General features: G+C 50.6%; 1 protein-coding gene across 4 annotated transcripts in view; it reads right to left on the bottom strand.

Annotated features, from left to right (window-relative positions):
• Positions 1-588: 588 nt before the first annotated feature.
• GMEB2 (glucocorticoid modulatory element binding protein 2) overlaps positions 589-19,916 on the bottom strand; it is a 39,705-nt gene continuing 20,377 nt past the window's right edge. For 3 of the 4 annotated variants that reach the window (XM_060171633.1, XM_060171634.1, XM_060171636.1), the window contains 10 exons: positions 16,046-16,230; positions 9,297-9,394; positions 8,787-8,914; positions 7,889-7,992; positions 6,262-6,419; positions 5,642-5,722; positions 4,841-4,912; positions 4,474-4,611; positions 4,088-4,210; positions 589-2,839 (listed from right to left, as the gene is read on the bottom strand). In XM_060171633.1, the coding sequence (XP_060027616.1) occupies positions 2,184-2,839; positions 4,088-4,210; positions 4,474-4,611; positions 4,841-4,912; positions 5,642-5,722; positions 6,262-6,419; positions 7,889-7,992; positions 8,787-8,914; positions 9,297-9,394; positions 16,046-16,230 (1,743 nt within the window). In that variant the 3' untranslated portion in view covers positions 589-2,183. The remainder of the gene's footprint in view (positions 2,840-4,087; positions 4,211-4,473; positions 4,612-4,840; positions 4,913-5,641; positions 5,723-6,261; positions 6,420-7,888; positions 7,993-8,786; positions 8,915-9,296; positions 9,395-16,045; positions 16,231-19,916) is intronic. The other variant, XM_060171635.1, reaches the window with a different exon arrangement.

A 19,916-nucleotide genomic window follows, 5' to 3' on the forward strand; every position in this document is an offset into this window, starting at 1 on the left:
GGCGGGACCCCAGTACTAGTCTCCCCATACACCACCCTGAGAACACAGCATGGCTGGAAGAATGGGAGTCTTTAAAGCACTATGTGGCAGCCAAGTGGCCCCTCAGAAGGTTATGGGGGTGCACACATACACACAAGACATAAAAGGACCCACAGGCCCTGCAGCCAGAAACAGGCCCCAAAGCTGTCCTATACCAACGTCCTGGCTCAGGATCAAGTGGACAGAGAGAGCAAAGGTGCCCTGGGCTGACAGCAGGGACACCTCACCTCCACTGAGACCAGTGGGCTTCCTTAGCCATCCTGTCTGGATCCCTGGCCTTGGAGGCAAGTCCCGCTGGAGGAGGCTGGCCATGTGGATGAGGGGAGGGGTCTGGAGCCCCTGGACCACCCATAGCAGTGTGAGCAAGCACCATGTCTAAGCACCATCCTTCTCAGAAGCCCCAGCAACTTTCAAGTGGGTGCCCATGAGGAAATGCTGCCTCCCTGCCCAGTATTACTGAGAGGACAGGGCCAATTCAGGGCCAGACAGAATGTCTAGGCAGGAGAGAGCGCGCAGCACTGTGTACCCTCCCGGTTACAAACAGATGCGGGCTATGAAAAATGTTTTTATTTTAAATCAAAGTACCAAGCAGATACTTGCAAAACAACATATAAAGTAGAACTCAGTGCTTCCTCCACAGGCAGCCCGAGCAGCAGGTGCAAACCGAGGAACCCCCAGCCCCCGGCCCACAGTCCCCAGCAGTGCAGCAGAGGGAGGGGTGCTTCTGCCTGTGTGGGGTGAGGCTCCCTTGAGGGCTCTGGGCCAGCCAGGCACTGAGGTCCTGGGTCCTGGGTCCCCTCCTAAGCCTCCCCGCTGGGACCTGGGAGGGGATGGGGGGATGTTTCCTCCAATGGATGTAGGCAGAGGGCCCCAGCCACTGGCTCTAATGCAGTCTGAGAGGTGACTCCATCCATGGGTAACAGGACTCACATGACTTAGTACAAATGAGCTTTTAAAAACAAAACAAACAAACAAAAAAAAAAACCGGAGTACAACAGGAGGAGGAAGACATCATGTGGAAACCAGCTGACCTGACTGCAAGAACAGCAAACAAACAAATAAAAAAAAGTAACAGAAAGAAAACAGACAACCTCAGTAGCTTGACACATGTCTGGGCACATTGATGGGTGGAAGGGCAGATGGTTGAATGCCCAGCTCCTTTCAAAGTGTGAGCAGAGGGTAGGACTCCTCTGCAGGGCCCCACCCACTCAGCCACATCCCCCCAACATGGGCCCAGCAAGTGAAAGAGCTGGCCCATATGCTGAGGGCCTAGTCCTACTCAAGAGTTCAAAGCTAGGCAGCCTGGGGCCCCACAGGCTCTGCAGGCCACACCAACAGACTGCACTCCACCCCAGGACCAAGCCCAGTGCCTGGCCCCCCTATAGCCCCAGGTGTCCCAGGCCCTGCCACTGACCCTCTGTCACTCTGAATGTAGCACTCTGGCCCCAGAGTACACTCGGCACCAGCAATGGTTTGGGTTGAAAATGCTATAAATTTGACTCTCCTAAGAGTCACAAAACAATTCTCTTAAAACACCCCCCTGTCCCTACGTGCCCCCGCCCCCAGACCTGAGACCTGCCAGGCAGGGGAGACAGGTGCCCCCATTCTCGGCCCTCTGCTCAGGCCATGATTTGGAATCTGCACCCCAACCCCAGGTGCCCAGGAGCCCCCAGACCTGAGCCACATGCAGACTGGCGGCACCCAGATGTCTGTTCTGGAAATGGAGGCTGGGGTACCTCCACGCTAGCCCTACAGAAAACTGTGGGAAGAAACCAAATCCATAGGATCTACGGGTGTCCACACTTGGGCACAGGTCCCAAGACAAGTGTTAGTAAGGGTCCCCTGGCTGGCTCAGACCTGGGGGAGCTGACAGATGCTGGCCCGGGCCCCCCATGCCTCCAGCCCGGCTGCTGTCACCCTCAGTCCTCTCCCGCCTGCTTCTGCTCAAGGCCCAACGTGTAAACAGTATTAATAAGCAACAGATGGAAAGTACATTTCCCAAGAAAAGAAGGGAGGAGGTGTAGGGCTCAGAGACGGGCAGGGGCTGCTGCCATGCATCCCCTGTTCTTTCCTTCTGTCTAGCATGTCCTCTCTTTGGTTCAGCAACCCCGCGGGGCCCCGGCCGAGCTTAGCTGTGGCCACGGCTACTTGTGCTCATGGCCCTCCGCCAGGGCGGCCACCTCAATGGTGGCTGTGTGCTCCTCAGGCCCCGGAATGCTGGCACTGTCCACAGCACCTGTGGGTACTGTCACCACCGTGCTGCCCCCGGGGGACAACTGGGCCACGTTCTGCAGGGTGGGACCCAGGCCAGGCAGCGTGAGCAGCTGCAGTGGGCTTACCACCTTGACCAGTGTGCTGCCGTCCTGCATGGCAGCCGTGCTCAGCACTGTGAGGCTGGACGAGTCCGGGTGTATCTCCACAGCACTGGGAAAGGAGGAGCCTGACGAGGCCAGCACCGTGTAGCCGCCGAGCAGCGGTGATGCTGGGGAGCTGGCAGGGGGTGCCTGTTGGGTGGCCTTGCCCAGCACGGGAGAGGGCAGGCTGGACACTACCTTGCCAAGTGGCACACTGGTTAGCTGGGAGACGGGCATGCTGGGTGCCAGGGCGATCTGGGTGGACTGTGCCAGCACCTGCGAGGCAATGGCAGCTGGCCCTGAGGTAGCCCGGGCCAGGCGGGGCCGCTTCATGGGGGGCGGCAGGGAGACGGGGGTGAGAGTCATGAGCACGTTGCTGAGGTGCTGGGACTTGTGCTTCAGTTCCTTGGCGCGTCGGCGATGCTCATCACACTGCTGCTCCAGGGCTGTGGGAACAGGATGGGTTGTCACTGCAGGGGTGTGGGGATGGGGCCAAGGGAATGGGGTTGGGGGGCAGAAGAGGGCAATGCCACAGGGGGAGGAGGAGTGAGCACAGACAGCATCACCAACAGTGGGAGGGGACAGTGACTATAATGATGGGGTGTGGAGGGAGGACTGAGTGTCACTGTAGGCAGTGTGGGGACCAAGTATTGCTGGGAGCCCCACAGCCCAAAGGGCCCCTCCCCCCAGGCCTTGCTCACCTGTCAAAGCAAACCCAGATGATCAAGGTGAGGAAATTAGGTGGGTTGGGACACTCAGGTGAGACCCTTGAGATAAGACAGCAAGACAGGTCTGCCCTGACCAGGCATCCCTGGCAGGGGCCACATTAACCAAAACTTGAATGGACAGGCCATGCTGCACCAAGAGAACGGAAATGCAGTGGCGGCAGCACCTTGGGCTACCTTGACTTGCCCTTCTCTTTAACATTTCCCATCGTACCTTCAAGTGATTTTATCTACTTTTTACTTTATTTATTTATTTTGGATAGAGACAGAAAAACTGAGGAGGGAAGGTGAGATGGGGGTTAGGAGGGAAACACCTGCAGCACTGCTTCACCATTTGTGAAGCTTTCCCCTACAGGTGCAGACCGGGGTCTTGAACTGGGCTCCTTGTACACTGTAATCCATGTGCTCAACCAAGTGAACCACTGCTCAGCCCATGATTTTTTTCCATGAGAGTGAGCCTGAGGGACTAGTGCACTGCTTAGCTTTGCTACGTGCCAGGGACTGAGCCAAAGGTCATAGGCATTCGAGTTCTGTGCCCACGTTGACCTACTTCCCAACCCCTACACTTTACTCTTGAGAAAGACACCAGAACTCTGCTCCATCATCCACAGAGCTCCCTTTTGGTGTGGTGCATGCTACTCCCATGTGGTGCTGGGGCTTGAACCCATGGTCTGACTCAAGGTAAAACAGGCTCTTTACCTGCTGAGCTGTCTTCTAGCCTTCCATCATAATTTTTAAAGAAAAGCTATTCTGCTGGACTAAAAATTAGGCCAAGGCAGCACAGGGTGCCAGCCTGCATGTGAGTACCCCCAGGACAGACAGAGAGGCCTACTTCTGCCCTGGTGTCCTGTCCCTAGGCTGGAGCTCTGACCCCACTGCTGAGGGAGCAGCCATTCCTTCTGGCTGACAGGGATGGCAAAGAGGAGCACTGCCCAGAGCAGAGCCCCACTGCCTGACGCTGTGGCCCACCTGCGAGGTCTCGGGCATACTGTTCACGGGAGCGGTCCATCTGGCACTTGTGGCTGGCCAGCACTTTTTTCACCAGGTCCAGCATGCCAAAGTTCTGCACGATGTTGTTGAGGAGGACGGCATCTGGGGGTAGGGGGAGACATTGTGAGACTGGCCTGCAGGAACGGGTGTCTTCCCAAAGGCCTGCCCACAGGAAGTCTGAGACGTGCACCAAGGACCTGGGAACAAGGGTCTCTCGTCTGAGGCTCAGCCACAACCTAGAAGCACAGAGGGCCCAGCATCATGGCCATAACCACCCCGTATAGCTGCAGGCTCAGTGCAGAGGTGGAGGCACCTGCAGCCAACACCCCTGTGCTGACAGAGGGGAGAGCCAGGCTGGGCCTCACCTCGGAGCTGCAAAGGGGGGTCCTGGACCCGCTGCTGCAGGCCTCGCATGGTCTCTATCAGCTCCTGATGAAACTCCTGGATAACTTCGTCCAGCAGGCCAGCATCCTTGAGGCCCCTCCAGAAGGCAAATGTGTCATCTAGGAAGGAGGCGACACTGAACACAGCTATAGGGCAGTCACCCCACCCACAACCCTTCACCTGACAGGAGGGAACACAACCCCAGTGCCCAGAACCCTGGGGGTCAGCCAGGCAGTGTTGGTGCTGAGCAGAGCAGCCCCAAGCACCTCAGAAGACCCGTGAATGCCCCACACATACCCACTCTGCTGTGGGAACACCCCCAGAGGCCCACAGGAAAGACAGCTGTACCTCCTATAGCTGTAGTCCAGTCACCAAGGTCCTCACAGGTCTCTATGGTGATAGTGGCAGGAGATCCATTCACTGCAACACAGGCAGGAAGCTGTGAGCCCCTGTGGACTCGAGTGGAAACAGCCAACCAGCAGGACCACCTAGGCTTCACTTCCTTCCAGCTGCCTAGACTGACCAGCAGGGCTCAGGGCAAGCAAAGGGCTAACTTGCCTCAGAGGTCAAGGTTGCTTTTGGATCTGAGTTGGCAAAGAAGGGCATCATAAATCCACTTGCTAACTGGGGGTGGGGATGCTCACAGCACAGCACTGAGCACAGGGACCAAGCATGAGTACGAGCACAGAGAGGAAGTGAGGCATCAAGTGTGCCCCCCCCCAAGTTTATTTGATAGGATAAAGAGGAGTTGAGAAGGGAGGGGGAGATAGTAAGACACCTACAGACCTGCTTCACCACTTGTGAAGCTTCCCCCTGGAGGTGGGGATGGTGGGGTGGGGGCTTGAACCCAGCTCCTTACACAAGGAACATGTGCACTTAACTGAGTATGCTACCACCCACCTCACCACCCAACTGTAGCTTCTCAGGCAGGGGAGGAAGGTGCAGGATCGGCCTCTGGAGAGCACCTCCTGAATCTCCCAAAGCTGGTGGGGCACTGAGACACCTGTGTGATCCTCTACCAGTCATTTGCTACAGTTTATTAACAAAGGTGCACTTAAAAGAAGCACATGGGACAGGTGGTGACGAACCTGGTAGAATGCACACATTACCATGTGCAAGATGACCCAGGTTCAAACCCCTGATCCCCACCTGTAGCGTGGAAGTTTCCCAAGTGGTGGAGCAGTGCTGCAAATGTCTTTCCTCCCACTCTCCCACCATCTCTCTCTGTCTCTGTAAGAAAAGAAAGAAGAACTGGGAGGCAATATAATGATCATGCAAATGACTTTCATGCTTGAGGTTCTAAGGTCCCAGGTTCAATTCCCAGCACCACCATCAGCCAGAGATGAGCAGGGTTCTGGTGTGTGTCTCTTTCTCTCTGTATTTCTTTCATTAAAAAGTAAATAAATAATAAACTATAAAATAGTTAACAACAGAGAAATAAAGGAAGAAAGAAAGGAAAGAAGGAAAAGAGGGAGGGAGGGAGAAAGAAAAGGGGGAGGGGAGGCCACCAAGAGTGGTGGGTTGTGCTGGCGCCAAGCTATGCGCTAGGTGACACTGCTGATAAAACAGACAAAAAGTCCAGAAGTACTCTGATCTCCCCTGCAGATGAAGCACAGAAGTCAGCACGTGAGGAAGGAGATACTGACACACTGCGTGAGCAACTGCATGCAGAGGCCAGGCACATGTCCTAGCACATAGCAGGAATGGGCCTGGGTCACACCCAGCTGAGTGGCCAGCACAAAGCTGGGGGGGGTGGGGGGGATACATACCATCGGCAGTGGCAGGAGTGAGCGGGATGTACTCGGCGGAGGTGGGGCTGCTCAGAGACACGCGGGCCCCCGAGAGGTCAATCTTGGTGCTGCGGCAGGTGTTGGAACAGACCTTGTCGTGCTGGTAGAAGTCCAGCTCCCCGGAGTCCATGATCTTCCTGTGGCAGAGCAGGAGGCAAATGCTCAGCCCTTGGCCGCCCAGGTGAGCAGTCAGCCCCTGAGACACCAATTTGCCTTCCCCAGTGTCCTCAGGACCTGGGCAGGAGGGCAGGCCCTGTGGACCAGGTCTCAGGTCAGGCAGAAGCTGTATATACCCCATACACTATCCCTCAGACAGAGGCAGTCTAGACTCTCCTTCCTGGACCCACAAGTGACAGGTCACATCCAGGGTGTGACAGAGCAGGCACTGGCCCAACACCATTGAGTGTTCCTAGGTAGAAAGAGGTGGCCCCAGCTACCCACGGCATAAGGAGGGGCCCCAAGTCCTCACATTCTCAGAGCTGGCTCAAAGTGGTCACAAGTTCTTACTGAAACAAGGAAGCAGAAGAGTGGTTCTGCAAAAGATGTTCATTCCTGAGGCTCTAAGGCCCCAGGTTCAACCCCCAGCACCACCATAAGCCAGAACTGAGCAGTGCTATGGTAAAAAGAAAAAAACAACAACATTGAGAGGGGGGTAGGAGAAGAGAAGGAGGAAGACAAAAGGGGGAAAAGGAAGGAATTGAGACATCTATAAGGAGAATGTACACACTCACACAGGAGCATGACAGGAACAGCCATACCAAATGACAGGGAGCTCAGAGGTCTAAAGGAGACCCCCTAAGACTTCCTCACTGGAAAGGTCAGTCGTTGCAGTTGAGTGCATAACTTACCATAACCTAGGACCTGGGTTCAAGCCCCTGGTCCCCACCTATAGGAGGGAACTTCACAAGTGCTGAAGCAGGGCTGCAGGTCTCTCTTTTAAATTTTTTAAATTATTTTTATTTTATAGAGACAGCCAGAAATCGAGGGGGAAAGGAGGCGATAGAGAGACACCTGTAGCACTGCTTCAATACTTGCAAAGCTTCCCTCCTGCAGGTGATGACCAGGGGCTTGAACCCAGGTCCTTGCACATAGTGACGTGCTCTCAACCAGGTCTACCGCACTGGCCCCAGGTGTCTCTCTATCTCTCTCTCTCCCCCGCCACCTCAATTTCTGTCTACCCAAAAATAAAACAGAAAAAAAGATCAATGGTGCAAAGGCCCAGGAATTATTCAGACTCAAGAAGTCAAAGACATGGCCAGACAGATGAGGTCTGGTGGGACCCTGCCACTCAAACCCAGACACCCCATGGGGACAGCATTTGGGCAAGTGGCCAGGCTAAAGCCCCAAAAGGTGAATGGTGCACCCAGGGGGGTGGCTTCCTGTGGGCACCCCTCAGAGCCAGATGCACATTCTACAAGGACATAGGGTGAGGGGTGGAGTCCCATACCACAAGGAGGAGCAGCAGGAGGCTGCGCTGAGGGGAGAGCAGTGGCTGACAGCTGGTGGCTGAGGGGGCCCTATCCCCCCGAGACAGACCCAGGCACCTGGATTGAGGCCAAAGCCCTTCGCTCTGGGGGTCCTAGCCGCTCCCTGGCCAGGCGCCCACCTGAGCATGATGCCATTCATCCGAATGGCCCGCTTCCAGTCCTTGAGGGTGGACTTTCCGGCTAGATGCACAAACTCCTTGGGGCTGATCACATGCTCGTCATACTGTGGAGGGAAGCAGAGCAGCACAGTGTGAGGACGTAGCCCCACACACGCAGCATGGGACATCAGGCTCAGGATCTCATGCCTCAGAGTCCAACACTCACCCACTGTGCCACCTCCTGGACTGCAGATAGATATATTTAATTAACTTTGCTTAGGTGCAAGATGAGACGGACCACCTTTAGACTCCTTCAGGGGAGTCTCTGCTCTCATACTAGGGTGTGACTTTTCCTCATAGCAGGGGAGAGAGTGAGACAGACAGGCAATTTGTTCTGAGCCTCCCCCAACCCCAATATGGGGGTGTAGACCTCTGAAAGAAGCATCATCTCAGGGAACAATCCCCCAACATCCAACGAAGCCGTGGGCTTCACCCTCTCCCCACAGGCCTGTGAGGAGCTGCAGGCAGAAACAGGAGCTCTCTGCTCGCCTCCACATTCCACCTCACTTAGGCCATGGGTCTGAGTCTCCTCCTCTACAGCCAGCTTATGGAAACTTCTAGAAGATGCCTTACAAAGATATCCGAACCAGCATCTTCAGCTGCTTCTAGCATATGGGAGATTGGGTGGCAAACTACCATGTAGCCACAAAGAGAAGGCCTTTCCTGCTCCATGTGTGGACTGAGAGTCTTTCCCAAGCACACGTCACTCAGGACACAGAGCTAGCTGCCCCCACCTGCCTCCACTGCCTCGATCTAGGCACCAACAGGCTATGCTGCCTACTCCACCCCCCAGTACGTGGGGACCCTACCTGCTGCACCCCACTAGGAGCAGGGATCTGGAGCCTCTGCAGCCCCTCACCTGTACACACTTCACATTGATGCCTGGACACACAAACTTCCTCCAGATGAGGTTGGCTCTGCTGTCCCCACAGGTGATGGGGTACACGATCTCGGCCTCCAGGTTCTCCTCCTCTTCAGCCATCTTCACTTCTCACAGGAATGAGCAGGGAGAGGAGAAACCAGAGCGTCAGTGACAAGCCTGTGCCATGCCTGCTGCTAGAGCAGAAAACCACCGCTGACCTGAAGCCAAAACTGGAAAGCCAAGGAGGATGGAACATGGAGGGGAGGGAGGTGTCTAACCAGTGCAGGGACCATCCAGGGGTTCAGAGGCAAGGCCTGAAGAGGCTGCAAGAAATACTATCAAACTCTGCTGGGAACAGGTCTAGAGAAACATGGTCTACACGTCTGAGAGCAGCCAGGGCCTGGGGGATTAGGTGATGCTCCTGGTCACTGCCAGGCAGATAAGTGAGGCGAGGAGACACCCCACCCCAGGTGTGGACACTCCCAGGCCAGGTAGGGGCAGGCCTACCTAGCACTGCCTCCTTGAGTTGTGAGGTGGCTGTGAAGGCCGCTGCTGCAGCAGCAGCCGCGTTTTCCGTCTCCATGTGATCCTCCGTGAGGTCGCCGCTGGAGAAGCAGGGAAGGTGGGAAGAATGAAGGGACATGTCAGTACCCTGAGCCTCAGGCTCAGTGACCATCCCGCTCTGTCCTGATGGTCAGGCTGCCAGTCACTGCACCACAGTCCAAGGAGTGTGGTTGTTTGGTGGCCTGGTCCCAAGGCTGCTGCACCAGGCATGTGACCAGCTGGCATTTTAAGCCCTACCTCTTTCCTTAGTAAGCTTTTCAATTTCTACAGAAACTATCAAAAACAGACAATCTGAGGGCCTGGACACCAGCAGTGGTGGAATGGGAGCTGTGCTGCTTCTCCTCTCCGTCTCTCCTTTTCTCTTTCTCTAAATTTAAAAAAAAATGGAGGGAGTCAGGCAGTAGGCACAGCTGGTTAACAGCAAGTGGTAACAAAGCACAAGGACCGGCGTAAGGATCCTGGCTTGAGCCCCCGGCTCCCCATCTGCAGGGGAGTCACTTCACAGGGGTGAAGCAGGTCTGAAGGTGTCTTTCTCTCTCCCCCTGTCTTCCCCTCCTCTCTCCATTTCTCTCTGTCCTATCCAATAATGACAACATCAATAATAACAATAATAACTACAACAACAATAAAAAACAAGGGCAACAAAAGGGAAAATAAATAAACATTAAATTTTTTTTAACTTAAAAAAAAGCCAGTGGTCTGAGGATATGGAACTAGCGTGGACTCTTGTCCACTGGGCCCAGTCCAAGTCCCTTATCTGCCGACCACTCCCAATTTCCTTTAATAAACCCGACTTGGCTCTCAGAGATGTGTGTTTCTCTCTTCCTCTGAATCTCAATCCCCCCCACTACTTTTTTCCATCATTGAGTATTTGCACTGCTCGGTGCTGTTAAATAAAAAAAAGTAAACAATTTTTTTTTTTTGGGGGGGGGACTGACCCATGACCTAAGCTCATCTTACAACAAAATAAATCATAGACAAATCAAATGCAGGTAAAAGATGAAAACAGAAAAATGTTAAAAGAAAAAATGGATAGCTTTCAAGTGGTAAAATATTTTCTCAATGATACAAAATCAGAAATAAAAGATATTTACTAAAAAAAAAAAAAAAGGATACACTTCACTTTAAAAATAAACTTCATGAGGAGTCGGGCAGTAGCGCAGTGGGTTAAAAGCACGTGACTCGAAGAGCAAGGACTGGCATAAAGATCCTGGTTCGAGCCCCCGGCTCCCCACCTGCAGGGGAGTCGCTTCACAGGTGGTGAAGCAGGTCTGCAGGTGTCTATCTTTCTCTCCCCCCCTCTGTCTTTCCCTCCTCTCTCCATGTCTCTCTGTCCTATCTAAAAAAAAAAAAAAGAAGAAACAAAATAAATAAACTTCATGAGGAGATCTGTGTAAAAGGGAGAAAATAAGGAAATAAATAAACTTCATATGTATGTGTGTAAATACCATAAATTTTTTTCTTAAGAGAAAGAACTTTGTGAGGAAGATAAGCAACTATTTCTGGGGCTATGGGAAAGGCCCCTACAACCAGCTGTGGCCCCACAGGAAGGGGCACGCCCTGGCTAGAAGTCTCAGAAGGAGGCAGATCTGAAGTGTATTTCCTTCACAGGAAATGCAAATAAAGAATTCTAGGGGCTGGGTAGCTGTCACATTTGACCTGGCCCCCACTCCAGCAGGCAGCCCTGCCCAGATCCAGCAAGTGCCAAATGCACAGGGACAGGATGTGGGGGGCAGGTGGCCTCTCTGCGTGCACCCTTCTGTGCATGTTTCAGGAAGGAGTCCTCCCATTGCTGGGTGGCAGGGACCCCACAGCTCACTTGCCTACCTGGGAGGGGCAGGAAGCCCATAGGCTATAAGCCGGCACCACCTGCTGGGGTTGGGCAGCAAAGACTTCCAATGGAAGTAGTGTGGGGGTGAGGGGGGCAGGACTGAGGGAGCCCCATTGCCTGACTAGAGGAAGGGACTGACCCTGAAGGGGATAGAGGCCCAAGGGTCTTTGCACAGGAAGGAGGTGGTCAGTATGCATTTCAGAAGGAACATTCTGGAGGTGCACTGGAGCGGGGCTTGTAGGGGTAGCTGGGGCTCGGTAGGTGAGACAGGCTCCAGAGTAAAGGTCTAGAGAGGACAGGGACTCCCAGAACACAGTGGCTGTAGGAACTTGGGGCAAGTGTAGGGTACCCACAGGTACCTGGCAGATTCTAGGGTATGACCCACATGCAGAGGGCTTAACACCCAGGGGATAGCAGGGAAAGGGGCAGTCAGGGGCGCCCGCCACCCCACTCCCAGCACCAGAGAGGCATCTGGCATCTGAGCTGTGTAAACAGAGCTGAGTGGGGCCTCTCTGGGTTTCCTGCCTCAGCTGCTTCCACAGGGTTGCGAGTGTCTCCTACCATGAGCCCATCATCTGCTAAGCACTCAGGGCTGGCCATGGGCATCAGAGAGAAGCCAGACATGAACCGTGATCCCCACAGCAAATGGGAGAGGCTGGCGCCCAGGCAGTGGCAGAAAAGCCAGGCCCAAGGGAGGCAGCCATGGAAGCAGGGAGGCTGTGGTCCCAGTATAGAGTACAGCTTACTGGTCATGGGGGATCCACCCAGCCCCCAGGGAGCCCTGGCTGAGACCAGAGGAGTCTTCCAGCAAATTCTGGGCCAGCTACACAACACTGCTCTCTCCTCCACCTAGACGACGCATGCCTGTTGCCATGGCAAAGCAGTGGGTGGAAGGAGGCCCTGCAGACTGTCAAACCAGAGGAATATTCCCCAGTTCCACAGGCACGCGGCAGGGAAAGGAACGCACGCCCACAGAGCCATTAACTAGCTTCTGCACCCAGCAAGAATAAATACTAGCAAGAATAAACCTCAGCTTCCAACTAGTAGGGTGACAGATTAAAAAAAAATTCCCGCAGGGAAAAGGAGAGAAATGCTGCTCATTCCTTTCAGATAAAGATGTCTCAGCCACTGGCATGGGATTTCCTTCCCAGAAGAGACTGCTGAGCCTGGGTAGAGGGAGAGGGAGATAGGCAGTGTGACGCAGATTTAAACCAAGCACCACATGGGAGTGCCACTGCCACAGGGGCAGCTCTGATGGCTGTGATGTCTCCTGAGTTCAATTCCTGGCATTTCACGTACCAGATGATGCTCTGAATCGTGTTCTCTCTCCATCTCTCTCTCTCTCTCTCTCTCTCTCCCTCTCCTCCTCCCCCTCCCCCTTCCTCTCTCCTTCTTTCCTTCTCTCCATGATAAATAATACTTCTGTGTGCACCACCAGGGTTATCAGTGGGACTTGTGCCTACATGATGAATCCACCACTCCCAATAGCTTTTTTTTTTTAAATCTTTTTATTGACACCAGGGTTTTCACTGGGGCTCAATGCTGGCACTATGAATTCACTGCTCCCAGTAGCCATTTTTCCTTTTTAATTTTTCTATTTTACTGGACAGGACAGAGAGAAACTGAGAGAGGGAGAATGATAGACACCTGCAGACCTGCTTCACCACTTGTGAAGCATCCCCACTGCAGGTGGGGAGTGTGGGGGGGCTTAAACCCAGGTCCTTGCACATGGTGATATATATGCTTAACTGGGTGCACCACTGCCCAGCCCCAATTTTTTGTTGTTATTTTGTTTCCCTTCAACCCCACCTTTTTTTTTTTTCTTTTTGATAGGACAGAGAGAAAGTGAGAGAGAAGGGAGAGTTAGAGAGGGAGAAAGAGGGACCAGATAGTAGCACACCTGGTTGAATGCACATGTGCTGCAACCCAGGTTGAGGCCCCTGGTCCCCATCTATAAGGGAAAAGCATCACAAGTAGTGAAGAAGTGCTGCAAGTGTCTCTCTTTCTCTGTCCTTCTCTGTTTCCCCTTCCCTCTCAATTTCTCTCTGGCCTATCAATATATATATATATATATATTTAAACAGAGCACTGCTCAGCTCGGGATTGAACTTGGGACTTCAGAGCCTCAGGCATGAAAGTCTCTTTACATAACTGTTATGCTATCTCCCCTACCCAAATAAATAATTTTTTTCTTTTTTTAAAAATATTTATTTTCCCTTTTGTTGCCCTTGTTGTTTTTTATTGTTGTTGTAATTATTATTGTTGTTACTGATGCCGTCGTTGTTGGATAGGACAGAGAGAAATGGAAAGAGGAGGGGAAAACAGAGAGAAGACAGACACCTACAGACCTGCTTCACCGCCTGTGAAGCGACTCCCCTGCAGGTGAGGAGCCCGGGTCTCGAATCAGGATCCTTAGGCCGGTCCTTGCGCTTTGTGCCACGTGCGCTTAACCTGCTGCGCTACCGCCTGGCTCCCATGAATAAATTTTTAAAAGAAAAAGAGAGGGAGAAACATAGGCACCTGCAGCACTGGTTTACTACTTGTAAAGCTTCCTCCAATAGGTGGGGACTGAGGTCTTGAACCCAGGTCCTTGAGCACAGAAATGTATGTGCTCAATTAAGTGTGCCACTGCTCAGTCCTATAAATGAATCTTTAATAAAGAGAAGCGAAACTGCACACTGCTATTTTCAGGGTCCTGGCTTCACAAAAACAGCAGCAACAACATAGGGCTGAGAACAGCCTCAGGGCAGAATTTCCATAGTGACCCCATAGCCAGGGAGCACCCCCTCCCCCCAATGTCTGGCAACTCCCATTCCTACTGCTAGAGCCCTTTACTATGAGGATACCAGCGAGCATCCCTGGGTAGGAGGGTCCCATGGAGCTAAGAGCCATCAGCACAAGCACAGTCCAACCATTGGATACTACCATCTGGACAACCCCTACACAAGCTGGAGGCCCTGCCGTGGGTCCCCAGACATTAACCCGGGACAAAGAAGGGCTCACCTCAAAGAATCTGGTGAGTAAGAAGTTAGAATGAAAAGATGGTAAGTTTGGGAGCTGGTCTCTGCCCTGATGCAGCTTTTTAGTCCTATTCCCAACCATGACACCATCTTCCTAAACAATACTTAGAGTCTACCTGCAGGTTAGCTATCAAGCTCCAGCAAAAATTACCACAGTCATGGGCCCCTAGGAACATATCTAAAACAGACTTCCTAGCATCTCTCCACCCGAAAATCCCTATTCCCATCTGCTCTATTCCTACTTTATGGTTCCTGTTCATTAAGCATTTTGTCCTGTTTTATATCTTATTGCATTTCAGCCACCAAGTTGCAGATGCTACTATGATTTCATTCTGAACTCTTGATTTTGGATAGGACAGAGATCACCCAAGTCCCAGCAATAACCCTGGAGGCAAAAAAAAAAAAAAAAAAAGAATTTTGGTTCACACTCCCAGAGAGAGAGCACAATCCCAGAGAGAGAGAGAGAGAGAGAGAGATGACCAGAGGACTCTTAATTCCAATTCCATCACAGAGAGAAGAGGAAAAAAATAAAATAAAAAGAAACTACCTGTGAAAGCTGATAAATTAGAAAACTATTACCTTGACATTAATAAAAGTACATTTATCTACAAATTTAAAAATAATAATAAGGAGCAGGCAGTGGTACACCTGGCTAAGTGACACAAGAAACCAGGTTCAAGTCCCTGGTCCTCACCTGCAGGAGGAAATTTCACAAGTGGTGAAGTAGGGATGCAGGTATCTCTATCTCTTTCCCTCCCTACCTCCTTCTCTCATCTCAATTTCTCTCTGTCTCTACCCAATAATAAATAAACAGAATTTAAAAAATATATTATTCACTAAAAATAATAATAATAAATTCTATTTTATTAATTTTTACAAATCCACTGTAAACTTACTCATCAAAAGGAAAACAAAACATAGGGACAAAGTGACCACCAACCCAATTTATATGCCAAGTCTCCAAGCTGCCTGGAAACACAGACGCCCCTAGAAGCAAGAATGAGAAGGAAGGAAACCAGAACAATCAGCTGAAACTGAGGGTGAGCAGCTACATCCCAGTGCTATGTCCCCAGCCCCAGCCCCAGCCCCAGCCCCAGCCCCAGCCCCAGCCCCAGCCCCAGCCCCAGCCCCAGCCCCAGCCCCAGCTGGCAGAGGGACCTGTCAGGAAACAGCAGACCTTGCCACAGGGCCCTGAGCACTGTGAAGCAGGCATGGTCTTGAAAGCAGAGGGACACTGAGAGCACCCAAACACCCAAGACAGTGAGACACTCCTGCCCAGCTCCCCAAGCCCCACAGCAGAGGCTCACCCTGACCTCAGGAAAGAGTGGGAACATGGCAGTGCAGCCAGGCTACACCCTCTAAACTTCCAGGCCCATGACTGTGTTCAGAGAGGGTCCTCAGAAGCTGGCCCCAGTGTTCTGAGGTGACCAGGGTGGTCCTCCTCTGGCAAGACTGGGGACTCATGAGAACAGAAGAGAGGAAAAGACCTCCCTCTGCAAGAGAACTTTTTGGATGCTGCCACACTGAGCACATTGGTCTGGTCCCTGGAACCACAGGAAAACACATTTCTCTCGCACAGAAACTAGTTAATGGTCACAGTGTCACACATGGCACTTGATGGGGGGCTTTGACTGGGGACAGCCCCTGAGGTGCCAGCACACAGGGTGACACCTGCACAGGGCACTGGTCATGACATCGGGCTGGCAGTGAGCTGGGACATGCCATGGCACACACTGTGCCTGCAGGAACTGGGGGGAGACCTGTCCTGCCTGAGGATGACAACAGGAAGCAGCTGCGAGGCCCACAGTGAGGCTGCTGCATGGCTGGCCAGCAAGGCTTACCCATGAGGAGCCAGGTTGGTGGTCACCAGCACGGTCTTCACCTCCTCCACACCGCTGCCGTCCACCACAGTGTCAGGCGTCGTCACCACCACTACCTCCTCCATGTGAACGCTCACATCAGGGGTCGCCATGGTGCAGCAGACAATAGGGCCTGGAGGAGACTTACTCTGCCAGGCTCCCGGGTCCTGGAGGGACAGTGAGACAGGTACAGGTCACAGTGGGGTTTCTGAGCATCTCCTGGGAGCCACCCTGAAGCATATGGAGCTCATTCTGTTTAACAGTAATGGCCATACATTCTGGGAAGTGACACTGTGGATACGGCATTGGACACTTAAACGTGAAGTTCCAAGTTTGACCCTGAGCAGCACATGAGCCAGCGTGTCTGGCTCTGCCGAGAACACTCTGTGCACAGACCACCCAGCCCTGAGCTGTAAAGAGCTGAGCAGGCAGGGATGGCTAGTATCCAGGACTCATTGATCACAAGCCATAATGGTTATGCAAAAGGACTCTCATGCCTGAAGCTCTGAAGTCCCAGGTTCAATCCCTAGTACCACGATGAGCCAGAGCTGAGAAGTGCTCTCATCGCTCACCCTATATTTTTCTTTCTGATTAAACTAAGTAAATCAAATATTTAAAATAAGTAATTATAAGTTTTATGCAGATAACATGGTAATATGCATAGAAACTCTAAAAAAACCATTGGGGGAGGGGAAGTTTAGAAATAGTACATCAATATAATAAAGTGTCAGATTACAAAATTAATATACAAAACCAGTGGCATTCCTTTACACAAGCAATGAACCAGAAAAAAAGAAATCAGGACTGGAGAGATAGTATAATAGTCATTTTAGTGCCTAAGGCTGCAATGCCTCAGGTTCCATCCCCAGCACCACCATATTAAGTTGGAGTTGAACAGTGCTCCCATTCAAAAGGAAAACAAAGAAAGAAAAAAGAAATCACAAAGTACTGGGCACCTAGGAATAAATTTAACAAGGAAACACTTAAAACTATAAGTCTGGGGCCAGGCAGTAGCACAGTGGGTTAAGCACACACGGCACAAAGTAGATGGATGGGCATAAGGATCCCTGTTCGAGCCCCCAGATCCCCACCTGCAGGGAGGTCGCTTCACAGGAGGTGAAGCAGATCTGCAGGTGTCTATCTTTCTCTCCCCCTCTGTCTTCCCCTCCTCTCTCCATTTCTCTTTGTCCTATCCAACAACAACGACATCAATAACAACAAGAATAATAACTGTAACAATAAAACAACAAGGGCAACAAAAGGGAATAAATATTAAAAAATAACCATCTTACTTAAAGTAACATACAAGTTCAATACAAACCCCACTGAATTCCAATGCCTTTCTTTAAGGAAATATATCAAATGTTTCAGCAAATTGTCTAAAATTGCAAAACAGCTAGAATCATGAAAGCAATCCTGAGAAGGAAACAAATAAACAATAACAGAGGCAGCTTGCTTCCTGACTTTAACTTATACTATAGGGTTATAGCGATAAAAATTTTATGCCCCCTGCCTTATTCTCTTTCTCTGTCCCCCGCATGCTTCATCTGAAACATACTTTCTCTCATGGGTAGTGAATAGAATCAATCTGTTTAAATAAATAGGCCTTCCCTGACTGCAAAGCTTCCATACAACTAAAGAATCCATCACCCCTGGAGCCCCGCTTCCCCAGAGCCCCACCCCGCTAGGGAAAGAGAGAGACAGGCTGGGAGTATGGATCGACCAGTCAACACCCATATTCAGCGGGGAAGCAATTACAGAAGCCAGACCTTCCACCTTCTGAATCCCACGATGACCCTGGGTCCATACTCCTATGGGGTTAAAGAATAGGAAAGCTATCAGGGGAGGGGATGGGATACAGAGTTCTGGTAGTGGGAATTGTATGGAGTTGTACCCCTCTTATCCTATGGTTTTTATCCGTGTTTCCTTTTTATAAATAAAAATTAAAAAAAAAAAAGAATCCATTACCCAAAAAAGGGATCTTGCTGAGAGAAGACTGGCACATAACACACATCAAACAAAGGGCTAATAGCCAAGATATAAAAAGAATGCACAAAACTCAGCAACAGTAACAAAATTAATTACTTGATTAATCAATCAATGGAGGGAAAGATCTAAACCTCACCAAAGATACACAGGTGGCACACACACACACACACACACACACATATTCAGTGCCATTCAGTATCAGAGAAATGCAAATCATGAAGCAATGAGCAACCAAATCAACCCTGTGAGAATATCCTAAGTCAGAAAGAAAACTGTTGACAGGAAAAAAAAAAAGCCCTTAGGGCCAGGCAGTGGCACACTTGGTTGAGTGCACATGTTACAGTGTGCAAGGACCTAGGTTTATGTCCCCAGTCCTCACCTCCTAGTCTATTTTAAATTATTTAATTTTAATTTAATTTATTATTATTATTATTTATTTATTTATTTATAATCAGAGCACAGTTCTGGCTTATGGAAGTGTGGGGAATTGAACCTGGGACTTCAGAGACTCAGGAATGAGTCTTTGCAGATCTATTCTTTTTTTTTCTCTAACTTTATTTAATTCAATTGGAAAGAGAGAAATTGAGAGGGAGGGCAGATAGAGGAGAGAGAGACAGACACCTGAAGCCCTGCTTCATGACTTATAAAGCTTTCCCCCTGCAGGTGGGGACCAGGGGCTCGAACCTGGGTCTTTGTGCACTGTGCAGTATGTGCTTAATCAGGTGTGCCACACCCAGCTTCCTTGAATTCTTTATTGAGATGTTGTTTATAAGACTAGCGGTGTTACAGAGATATGCGTTCACATCTCCCAAACTATCTGTCAGCCTACTTTACCCACTACCAAAATGCCATTTTCCTCCACCATCTGGAGCCCTAATGCACACCCCCCCCACACACACACACACACATATTTCATGTATATATAAGACTATACTTTCAGGGATCATATCTATAATATATATATATATATATATATATATATATATATATATATATTCCCCAGATAGACAGTCAGAGAGAAAGACACCATAGCACTGAAACTTTCCTCAGTGCTGTGTGTGTGTGAGGGAGGAATAGGTGGGGGAAACCCATGCCTATGACTAAGTGCACTATCCAAGTGAGGTAGCGTGCTGCCCCATCACCCTTCTCTTAACCCTCTTCTCCCTCTCCATTTATTACCTTTAGACCTGCTGAAGTTGACCAAGGGTTTATTAATGTTTTACCATGTATTTTCCATCTTTGCTTCTTTTTTAATGTTTTTTTTTAACTATACTTATTTATTGAATAGAGACAGCCAGAAATATAGAGGGAAGGGGAGATAGAAAGAGAGACAGAGAAATACCTGCAGCCCTGCTTCACTACTTGCAATGCTCACCCCTGCAGATGGGAGCTGGGGCTCAAACCCAGGTCCTTGCGCATTGTAACATGTTATAACATGTGCTGTGTCACCACCCAGCCCCGTCTTTGCTTCTTTTTTTTTTTTTTTAAGAATTTATTTATTTACTTATTCATGAGAAAGATAGGAGGAGAGAAAGAACCAGCCATCACTTTGGTACATGTGCTGCCAGGGATCGAACTAGGGACCTCATGGTTGAGAATCCAATGCTTTATCCACTGCACCACCTCCCGGACCACCCGTCTTTGCTTCTTAGATTCCACTTGTGGGTGAGATTACTGGTATTTGTCTTTCCCCTTCTGTCTTATTTCACATAGCATGTCTTCTCTAGATCCATCTATGTATTTTTATTTATTATCTTTATTTTTTTATTTTTTAATTAATATTTATTAATTTATTCCCTTTTGTTGCCCTTGTTTTATTATTGTAGCTATTATTGTGGTTGGAAATGGAGAGAGGAGGGGAAGA

This window comes from Erinaceus europaeus, chromosome 14, assembly GCF_950295315.1.
Source record: "Erinaceus europaeus chromosome 14, mEriEur2.1, whole genome shotgun sequence".
In the NCBI taxonomy this organism is placed as follows: Eukaryota; Metazoa; Chordata; class Mammalia; order Eulipotyphla; family Erinaceidae; genus Erinaceus; species Erinaceus europaeus.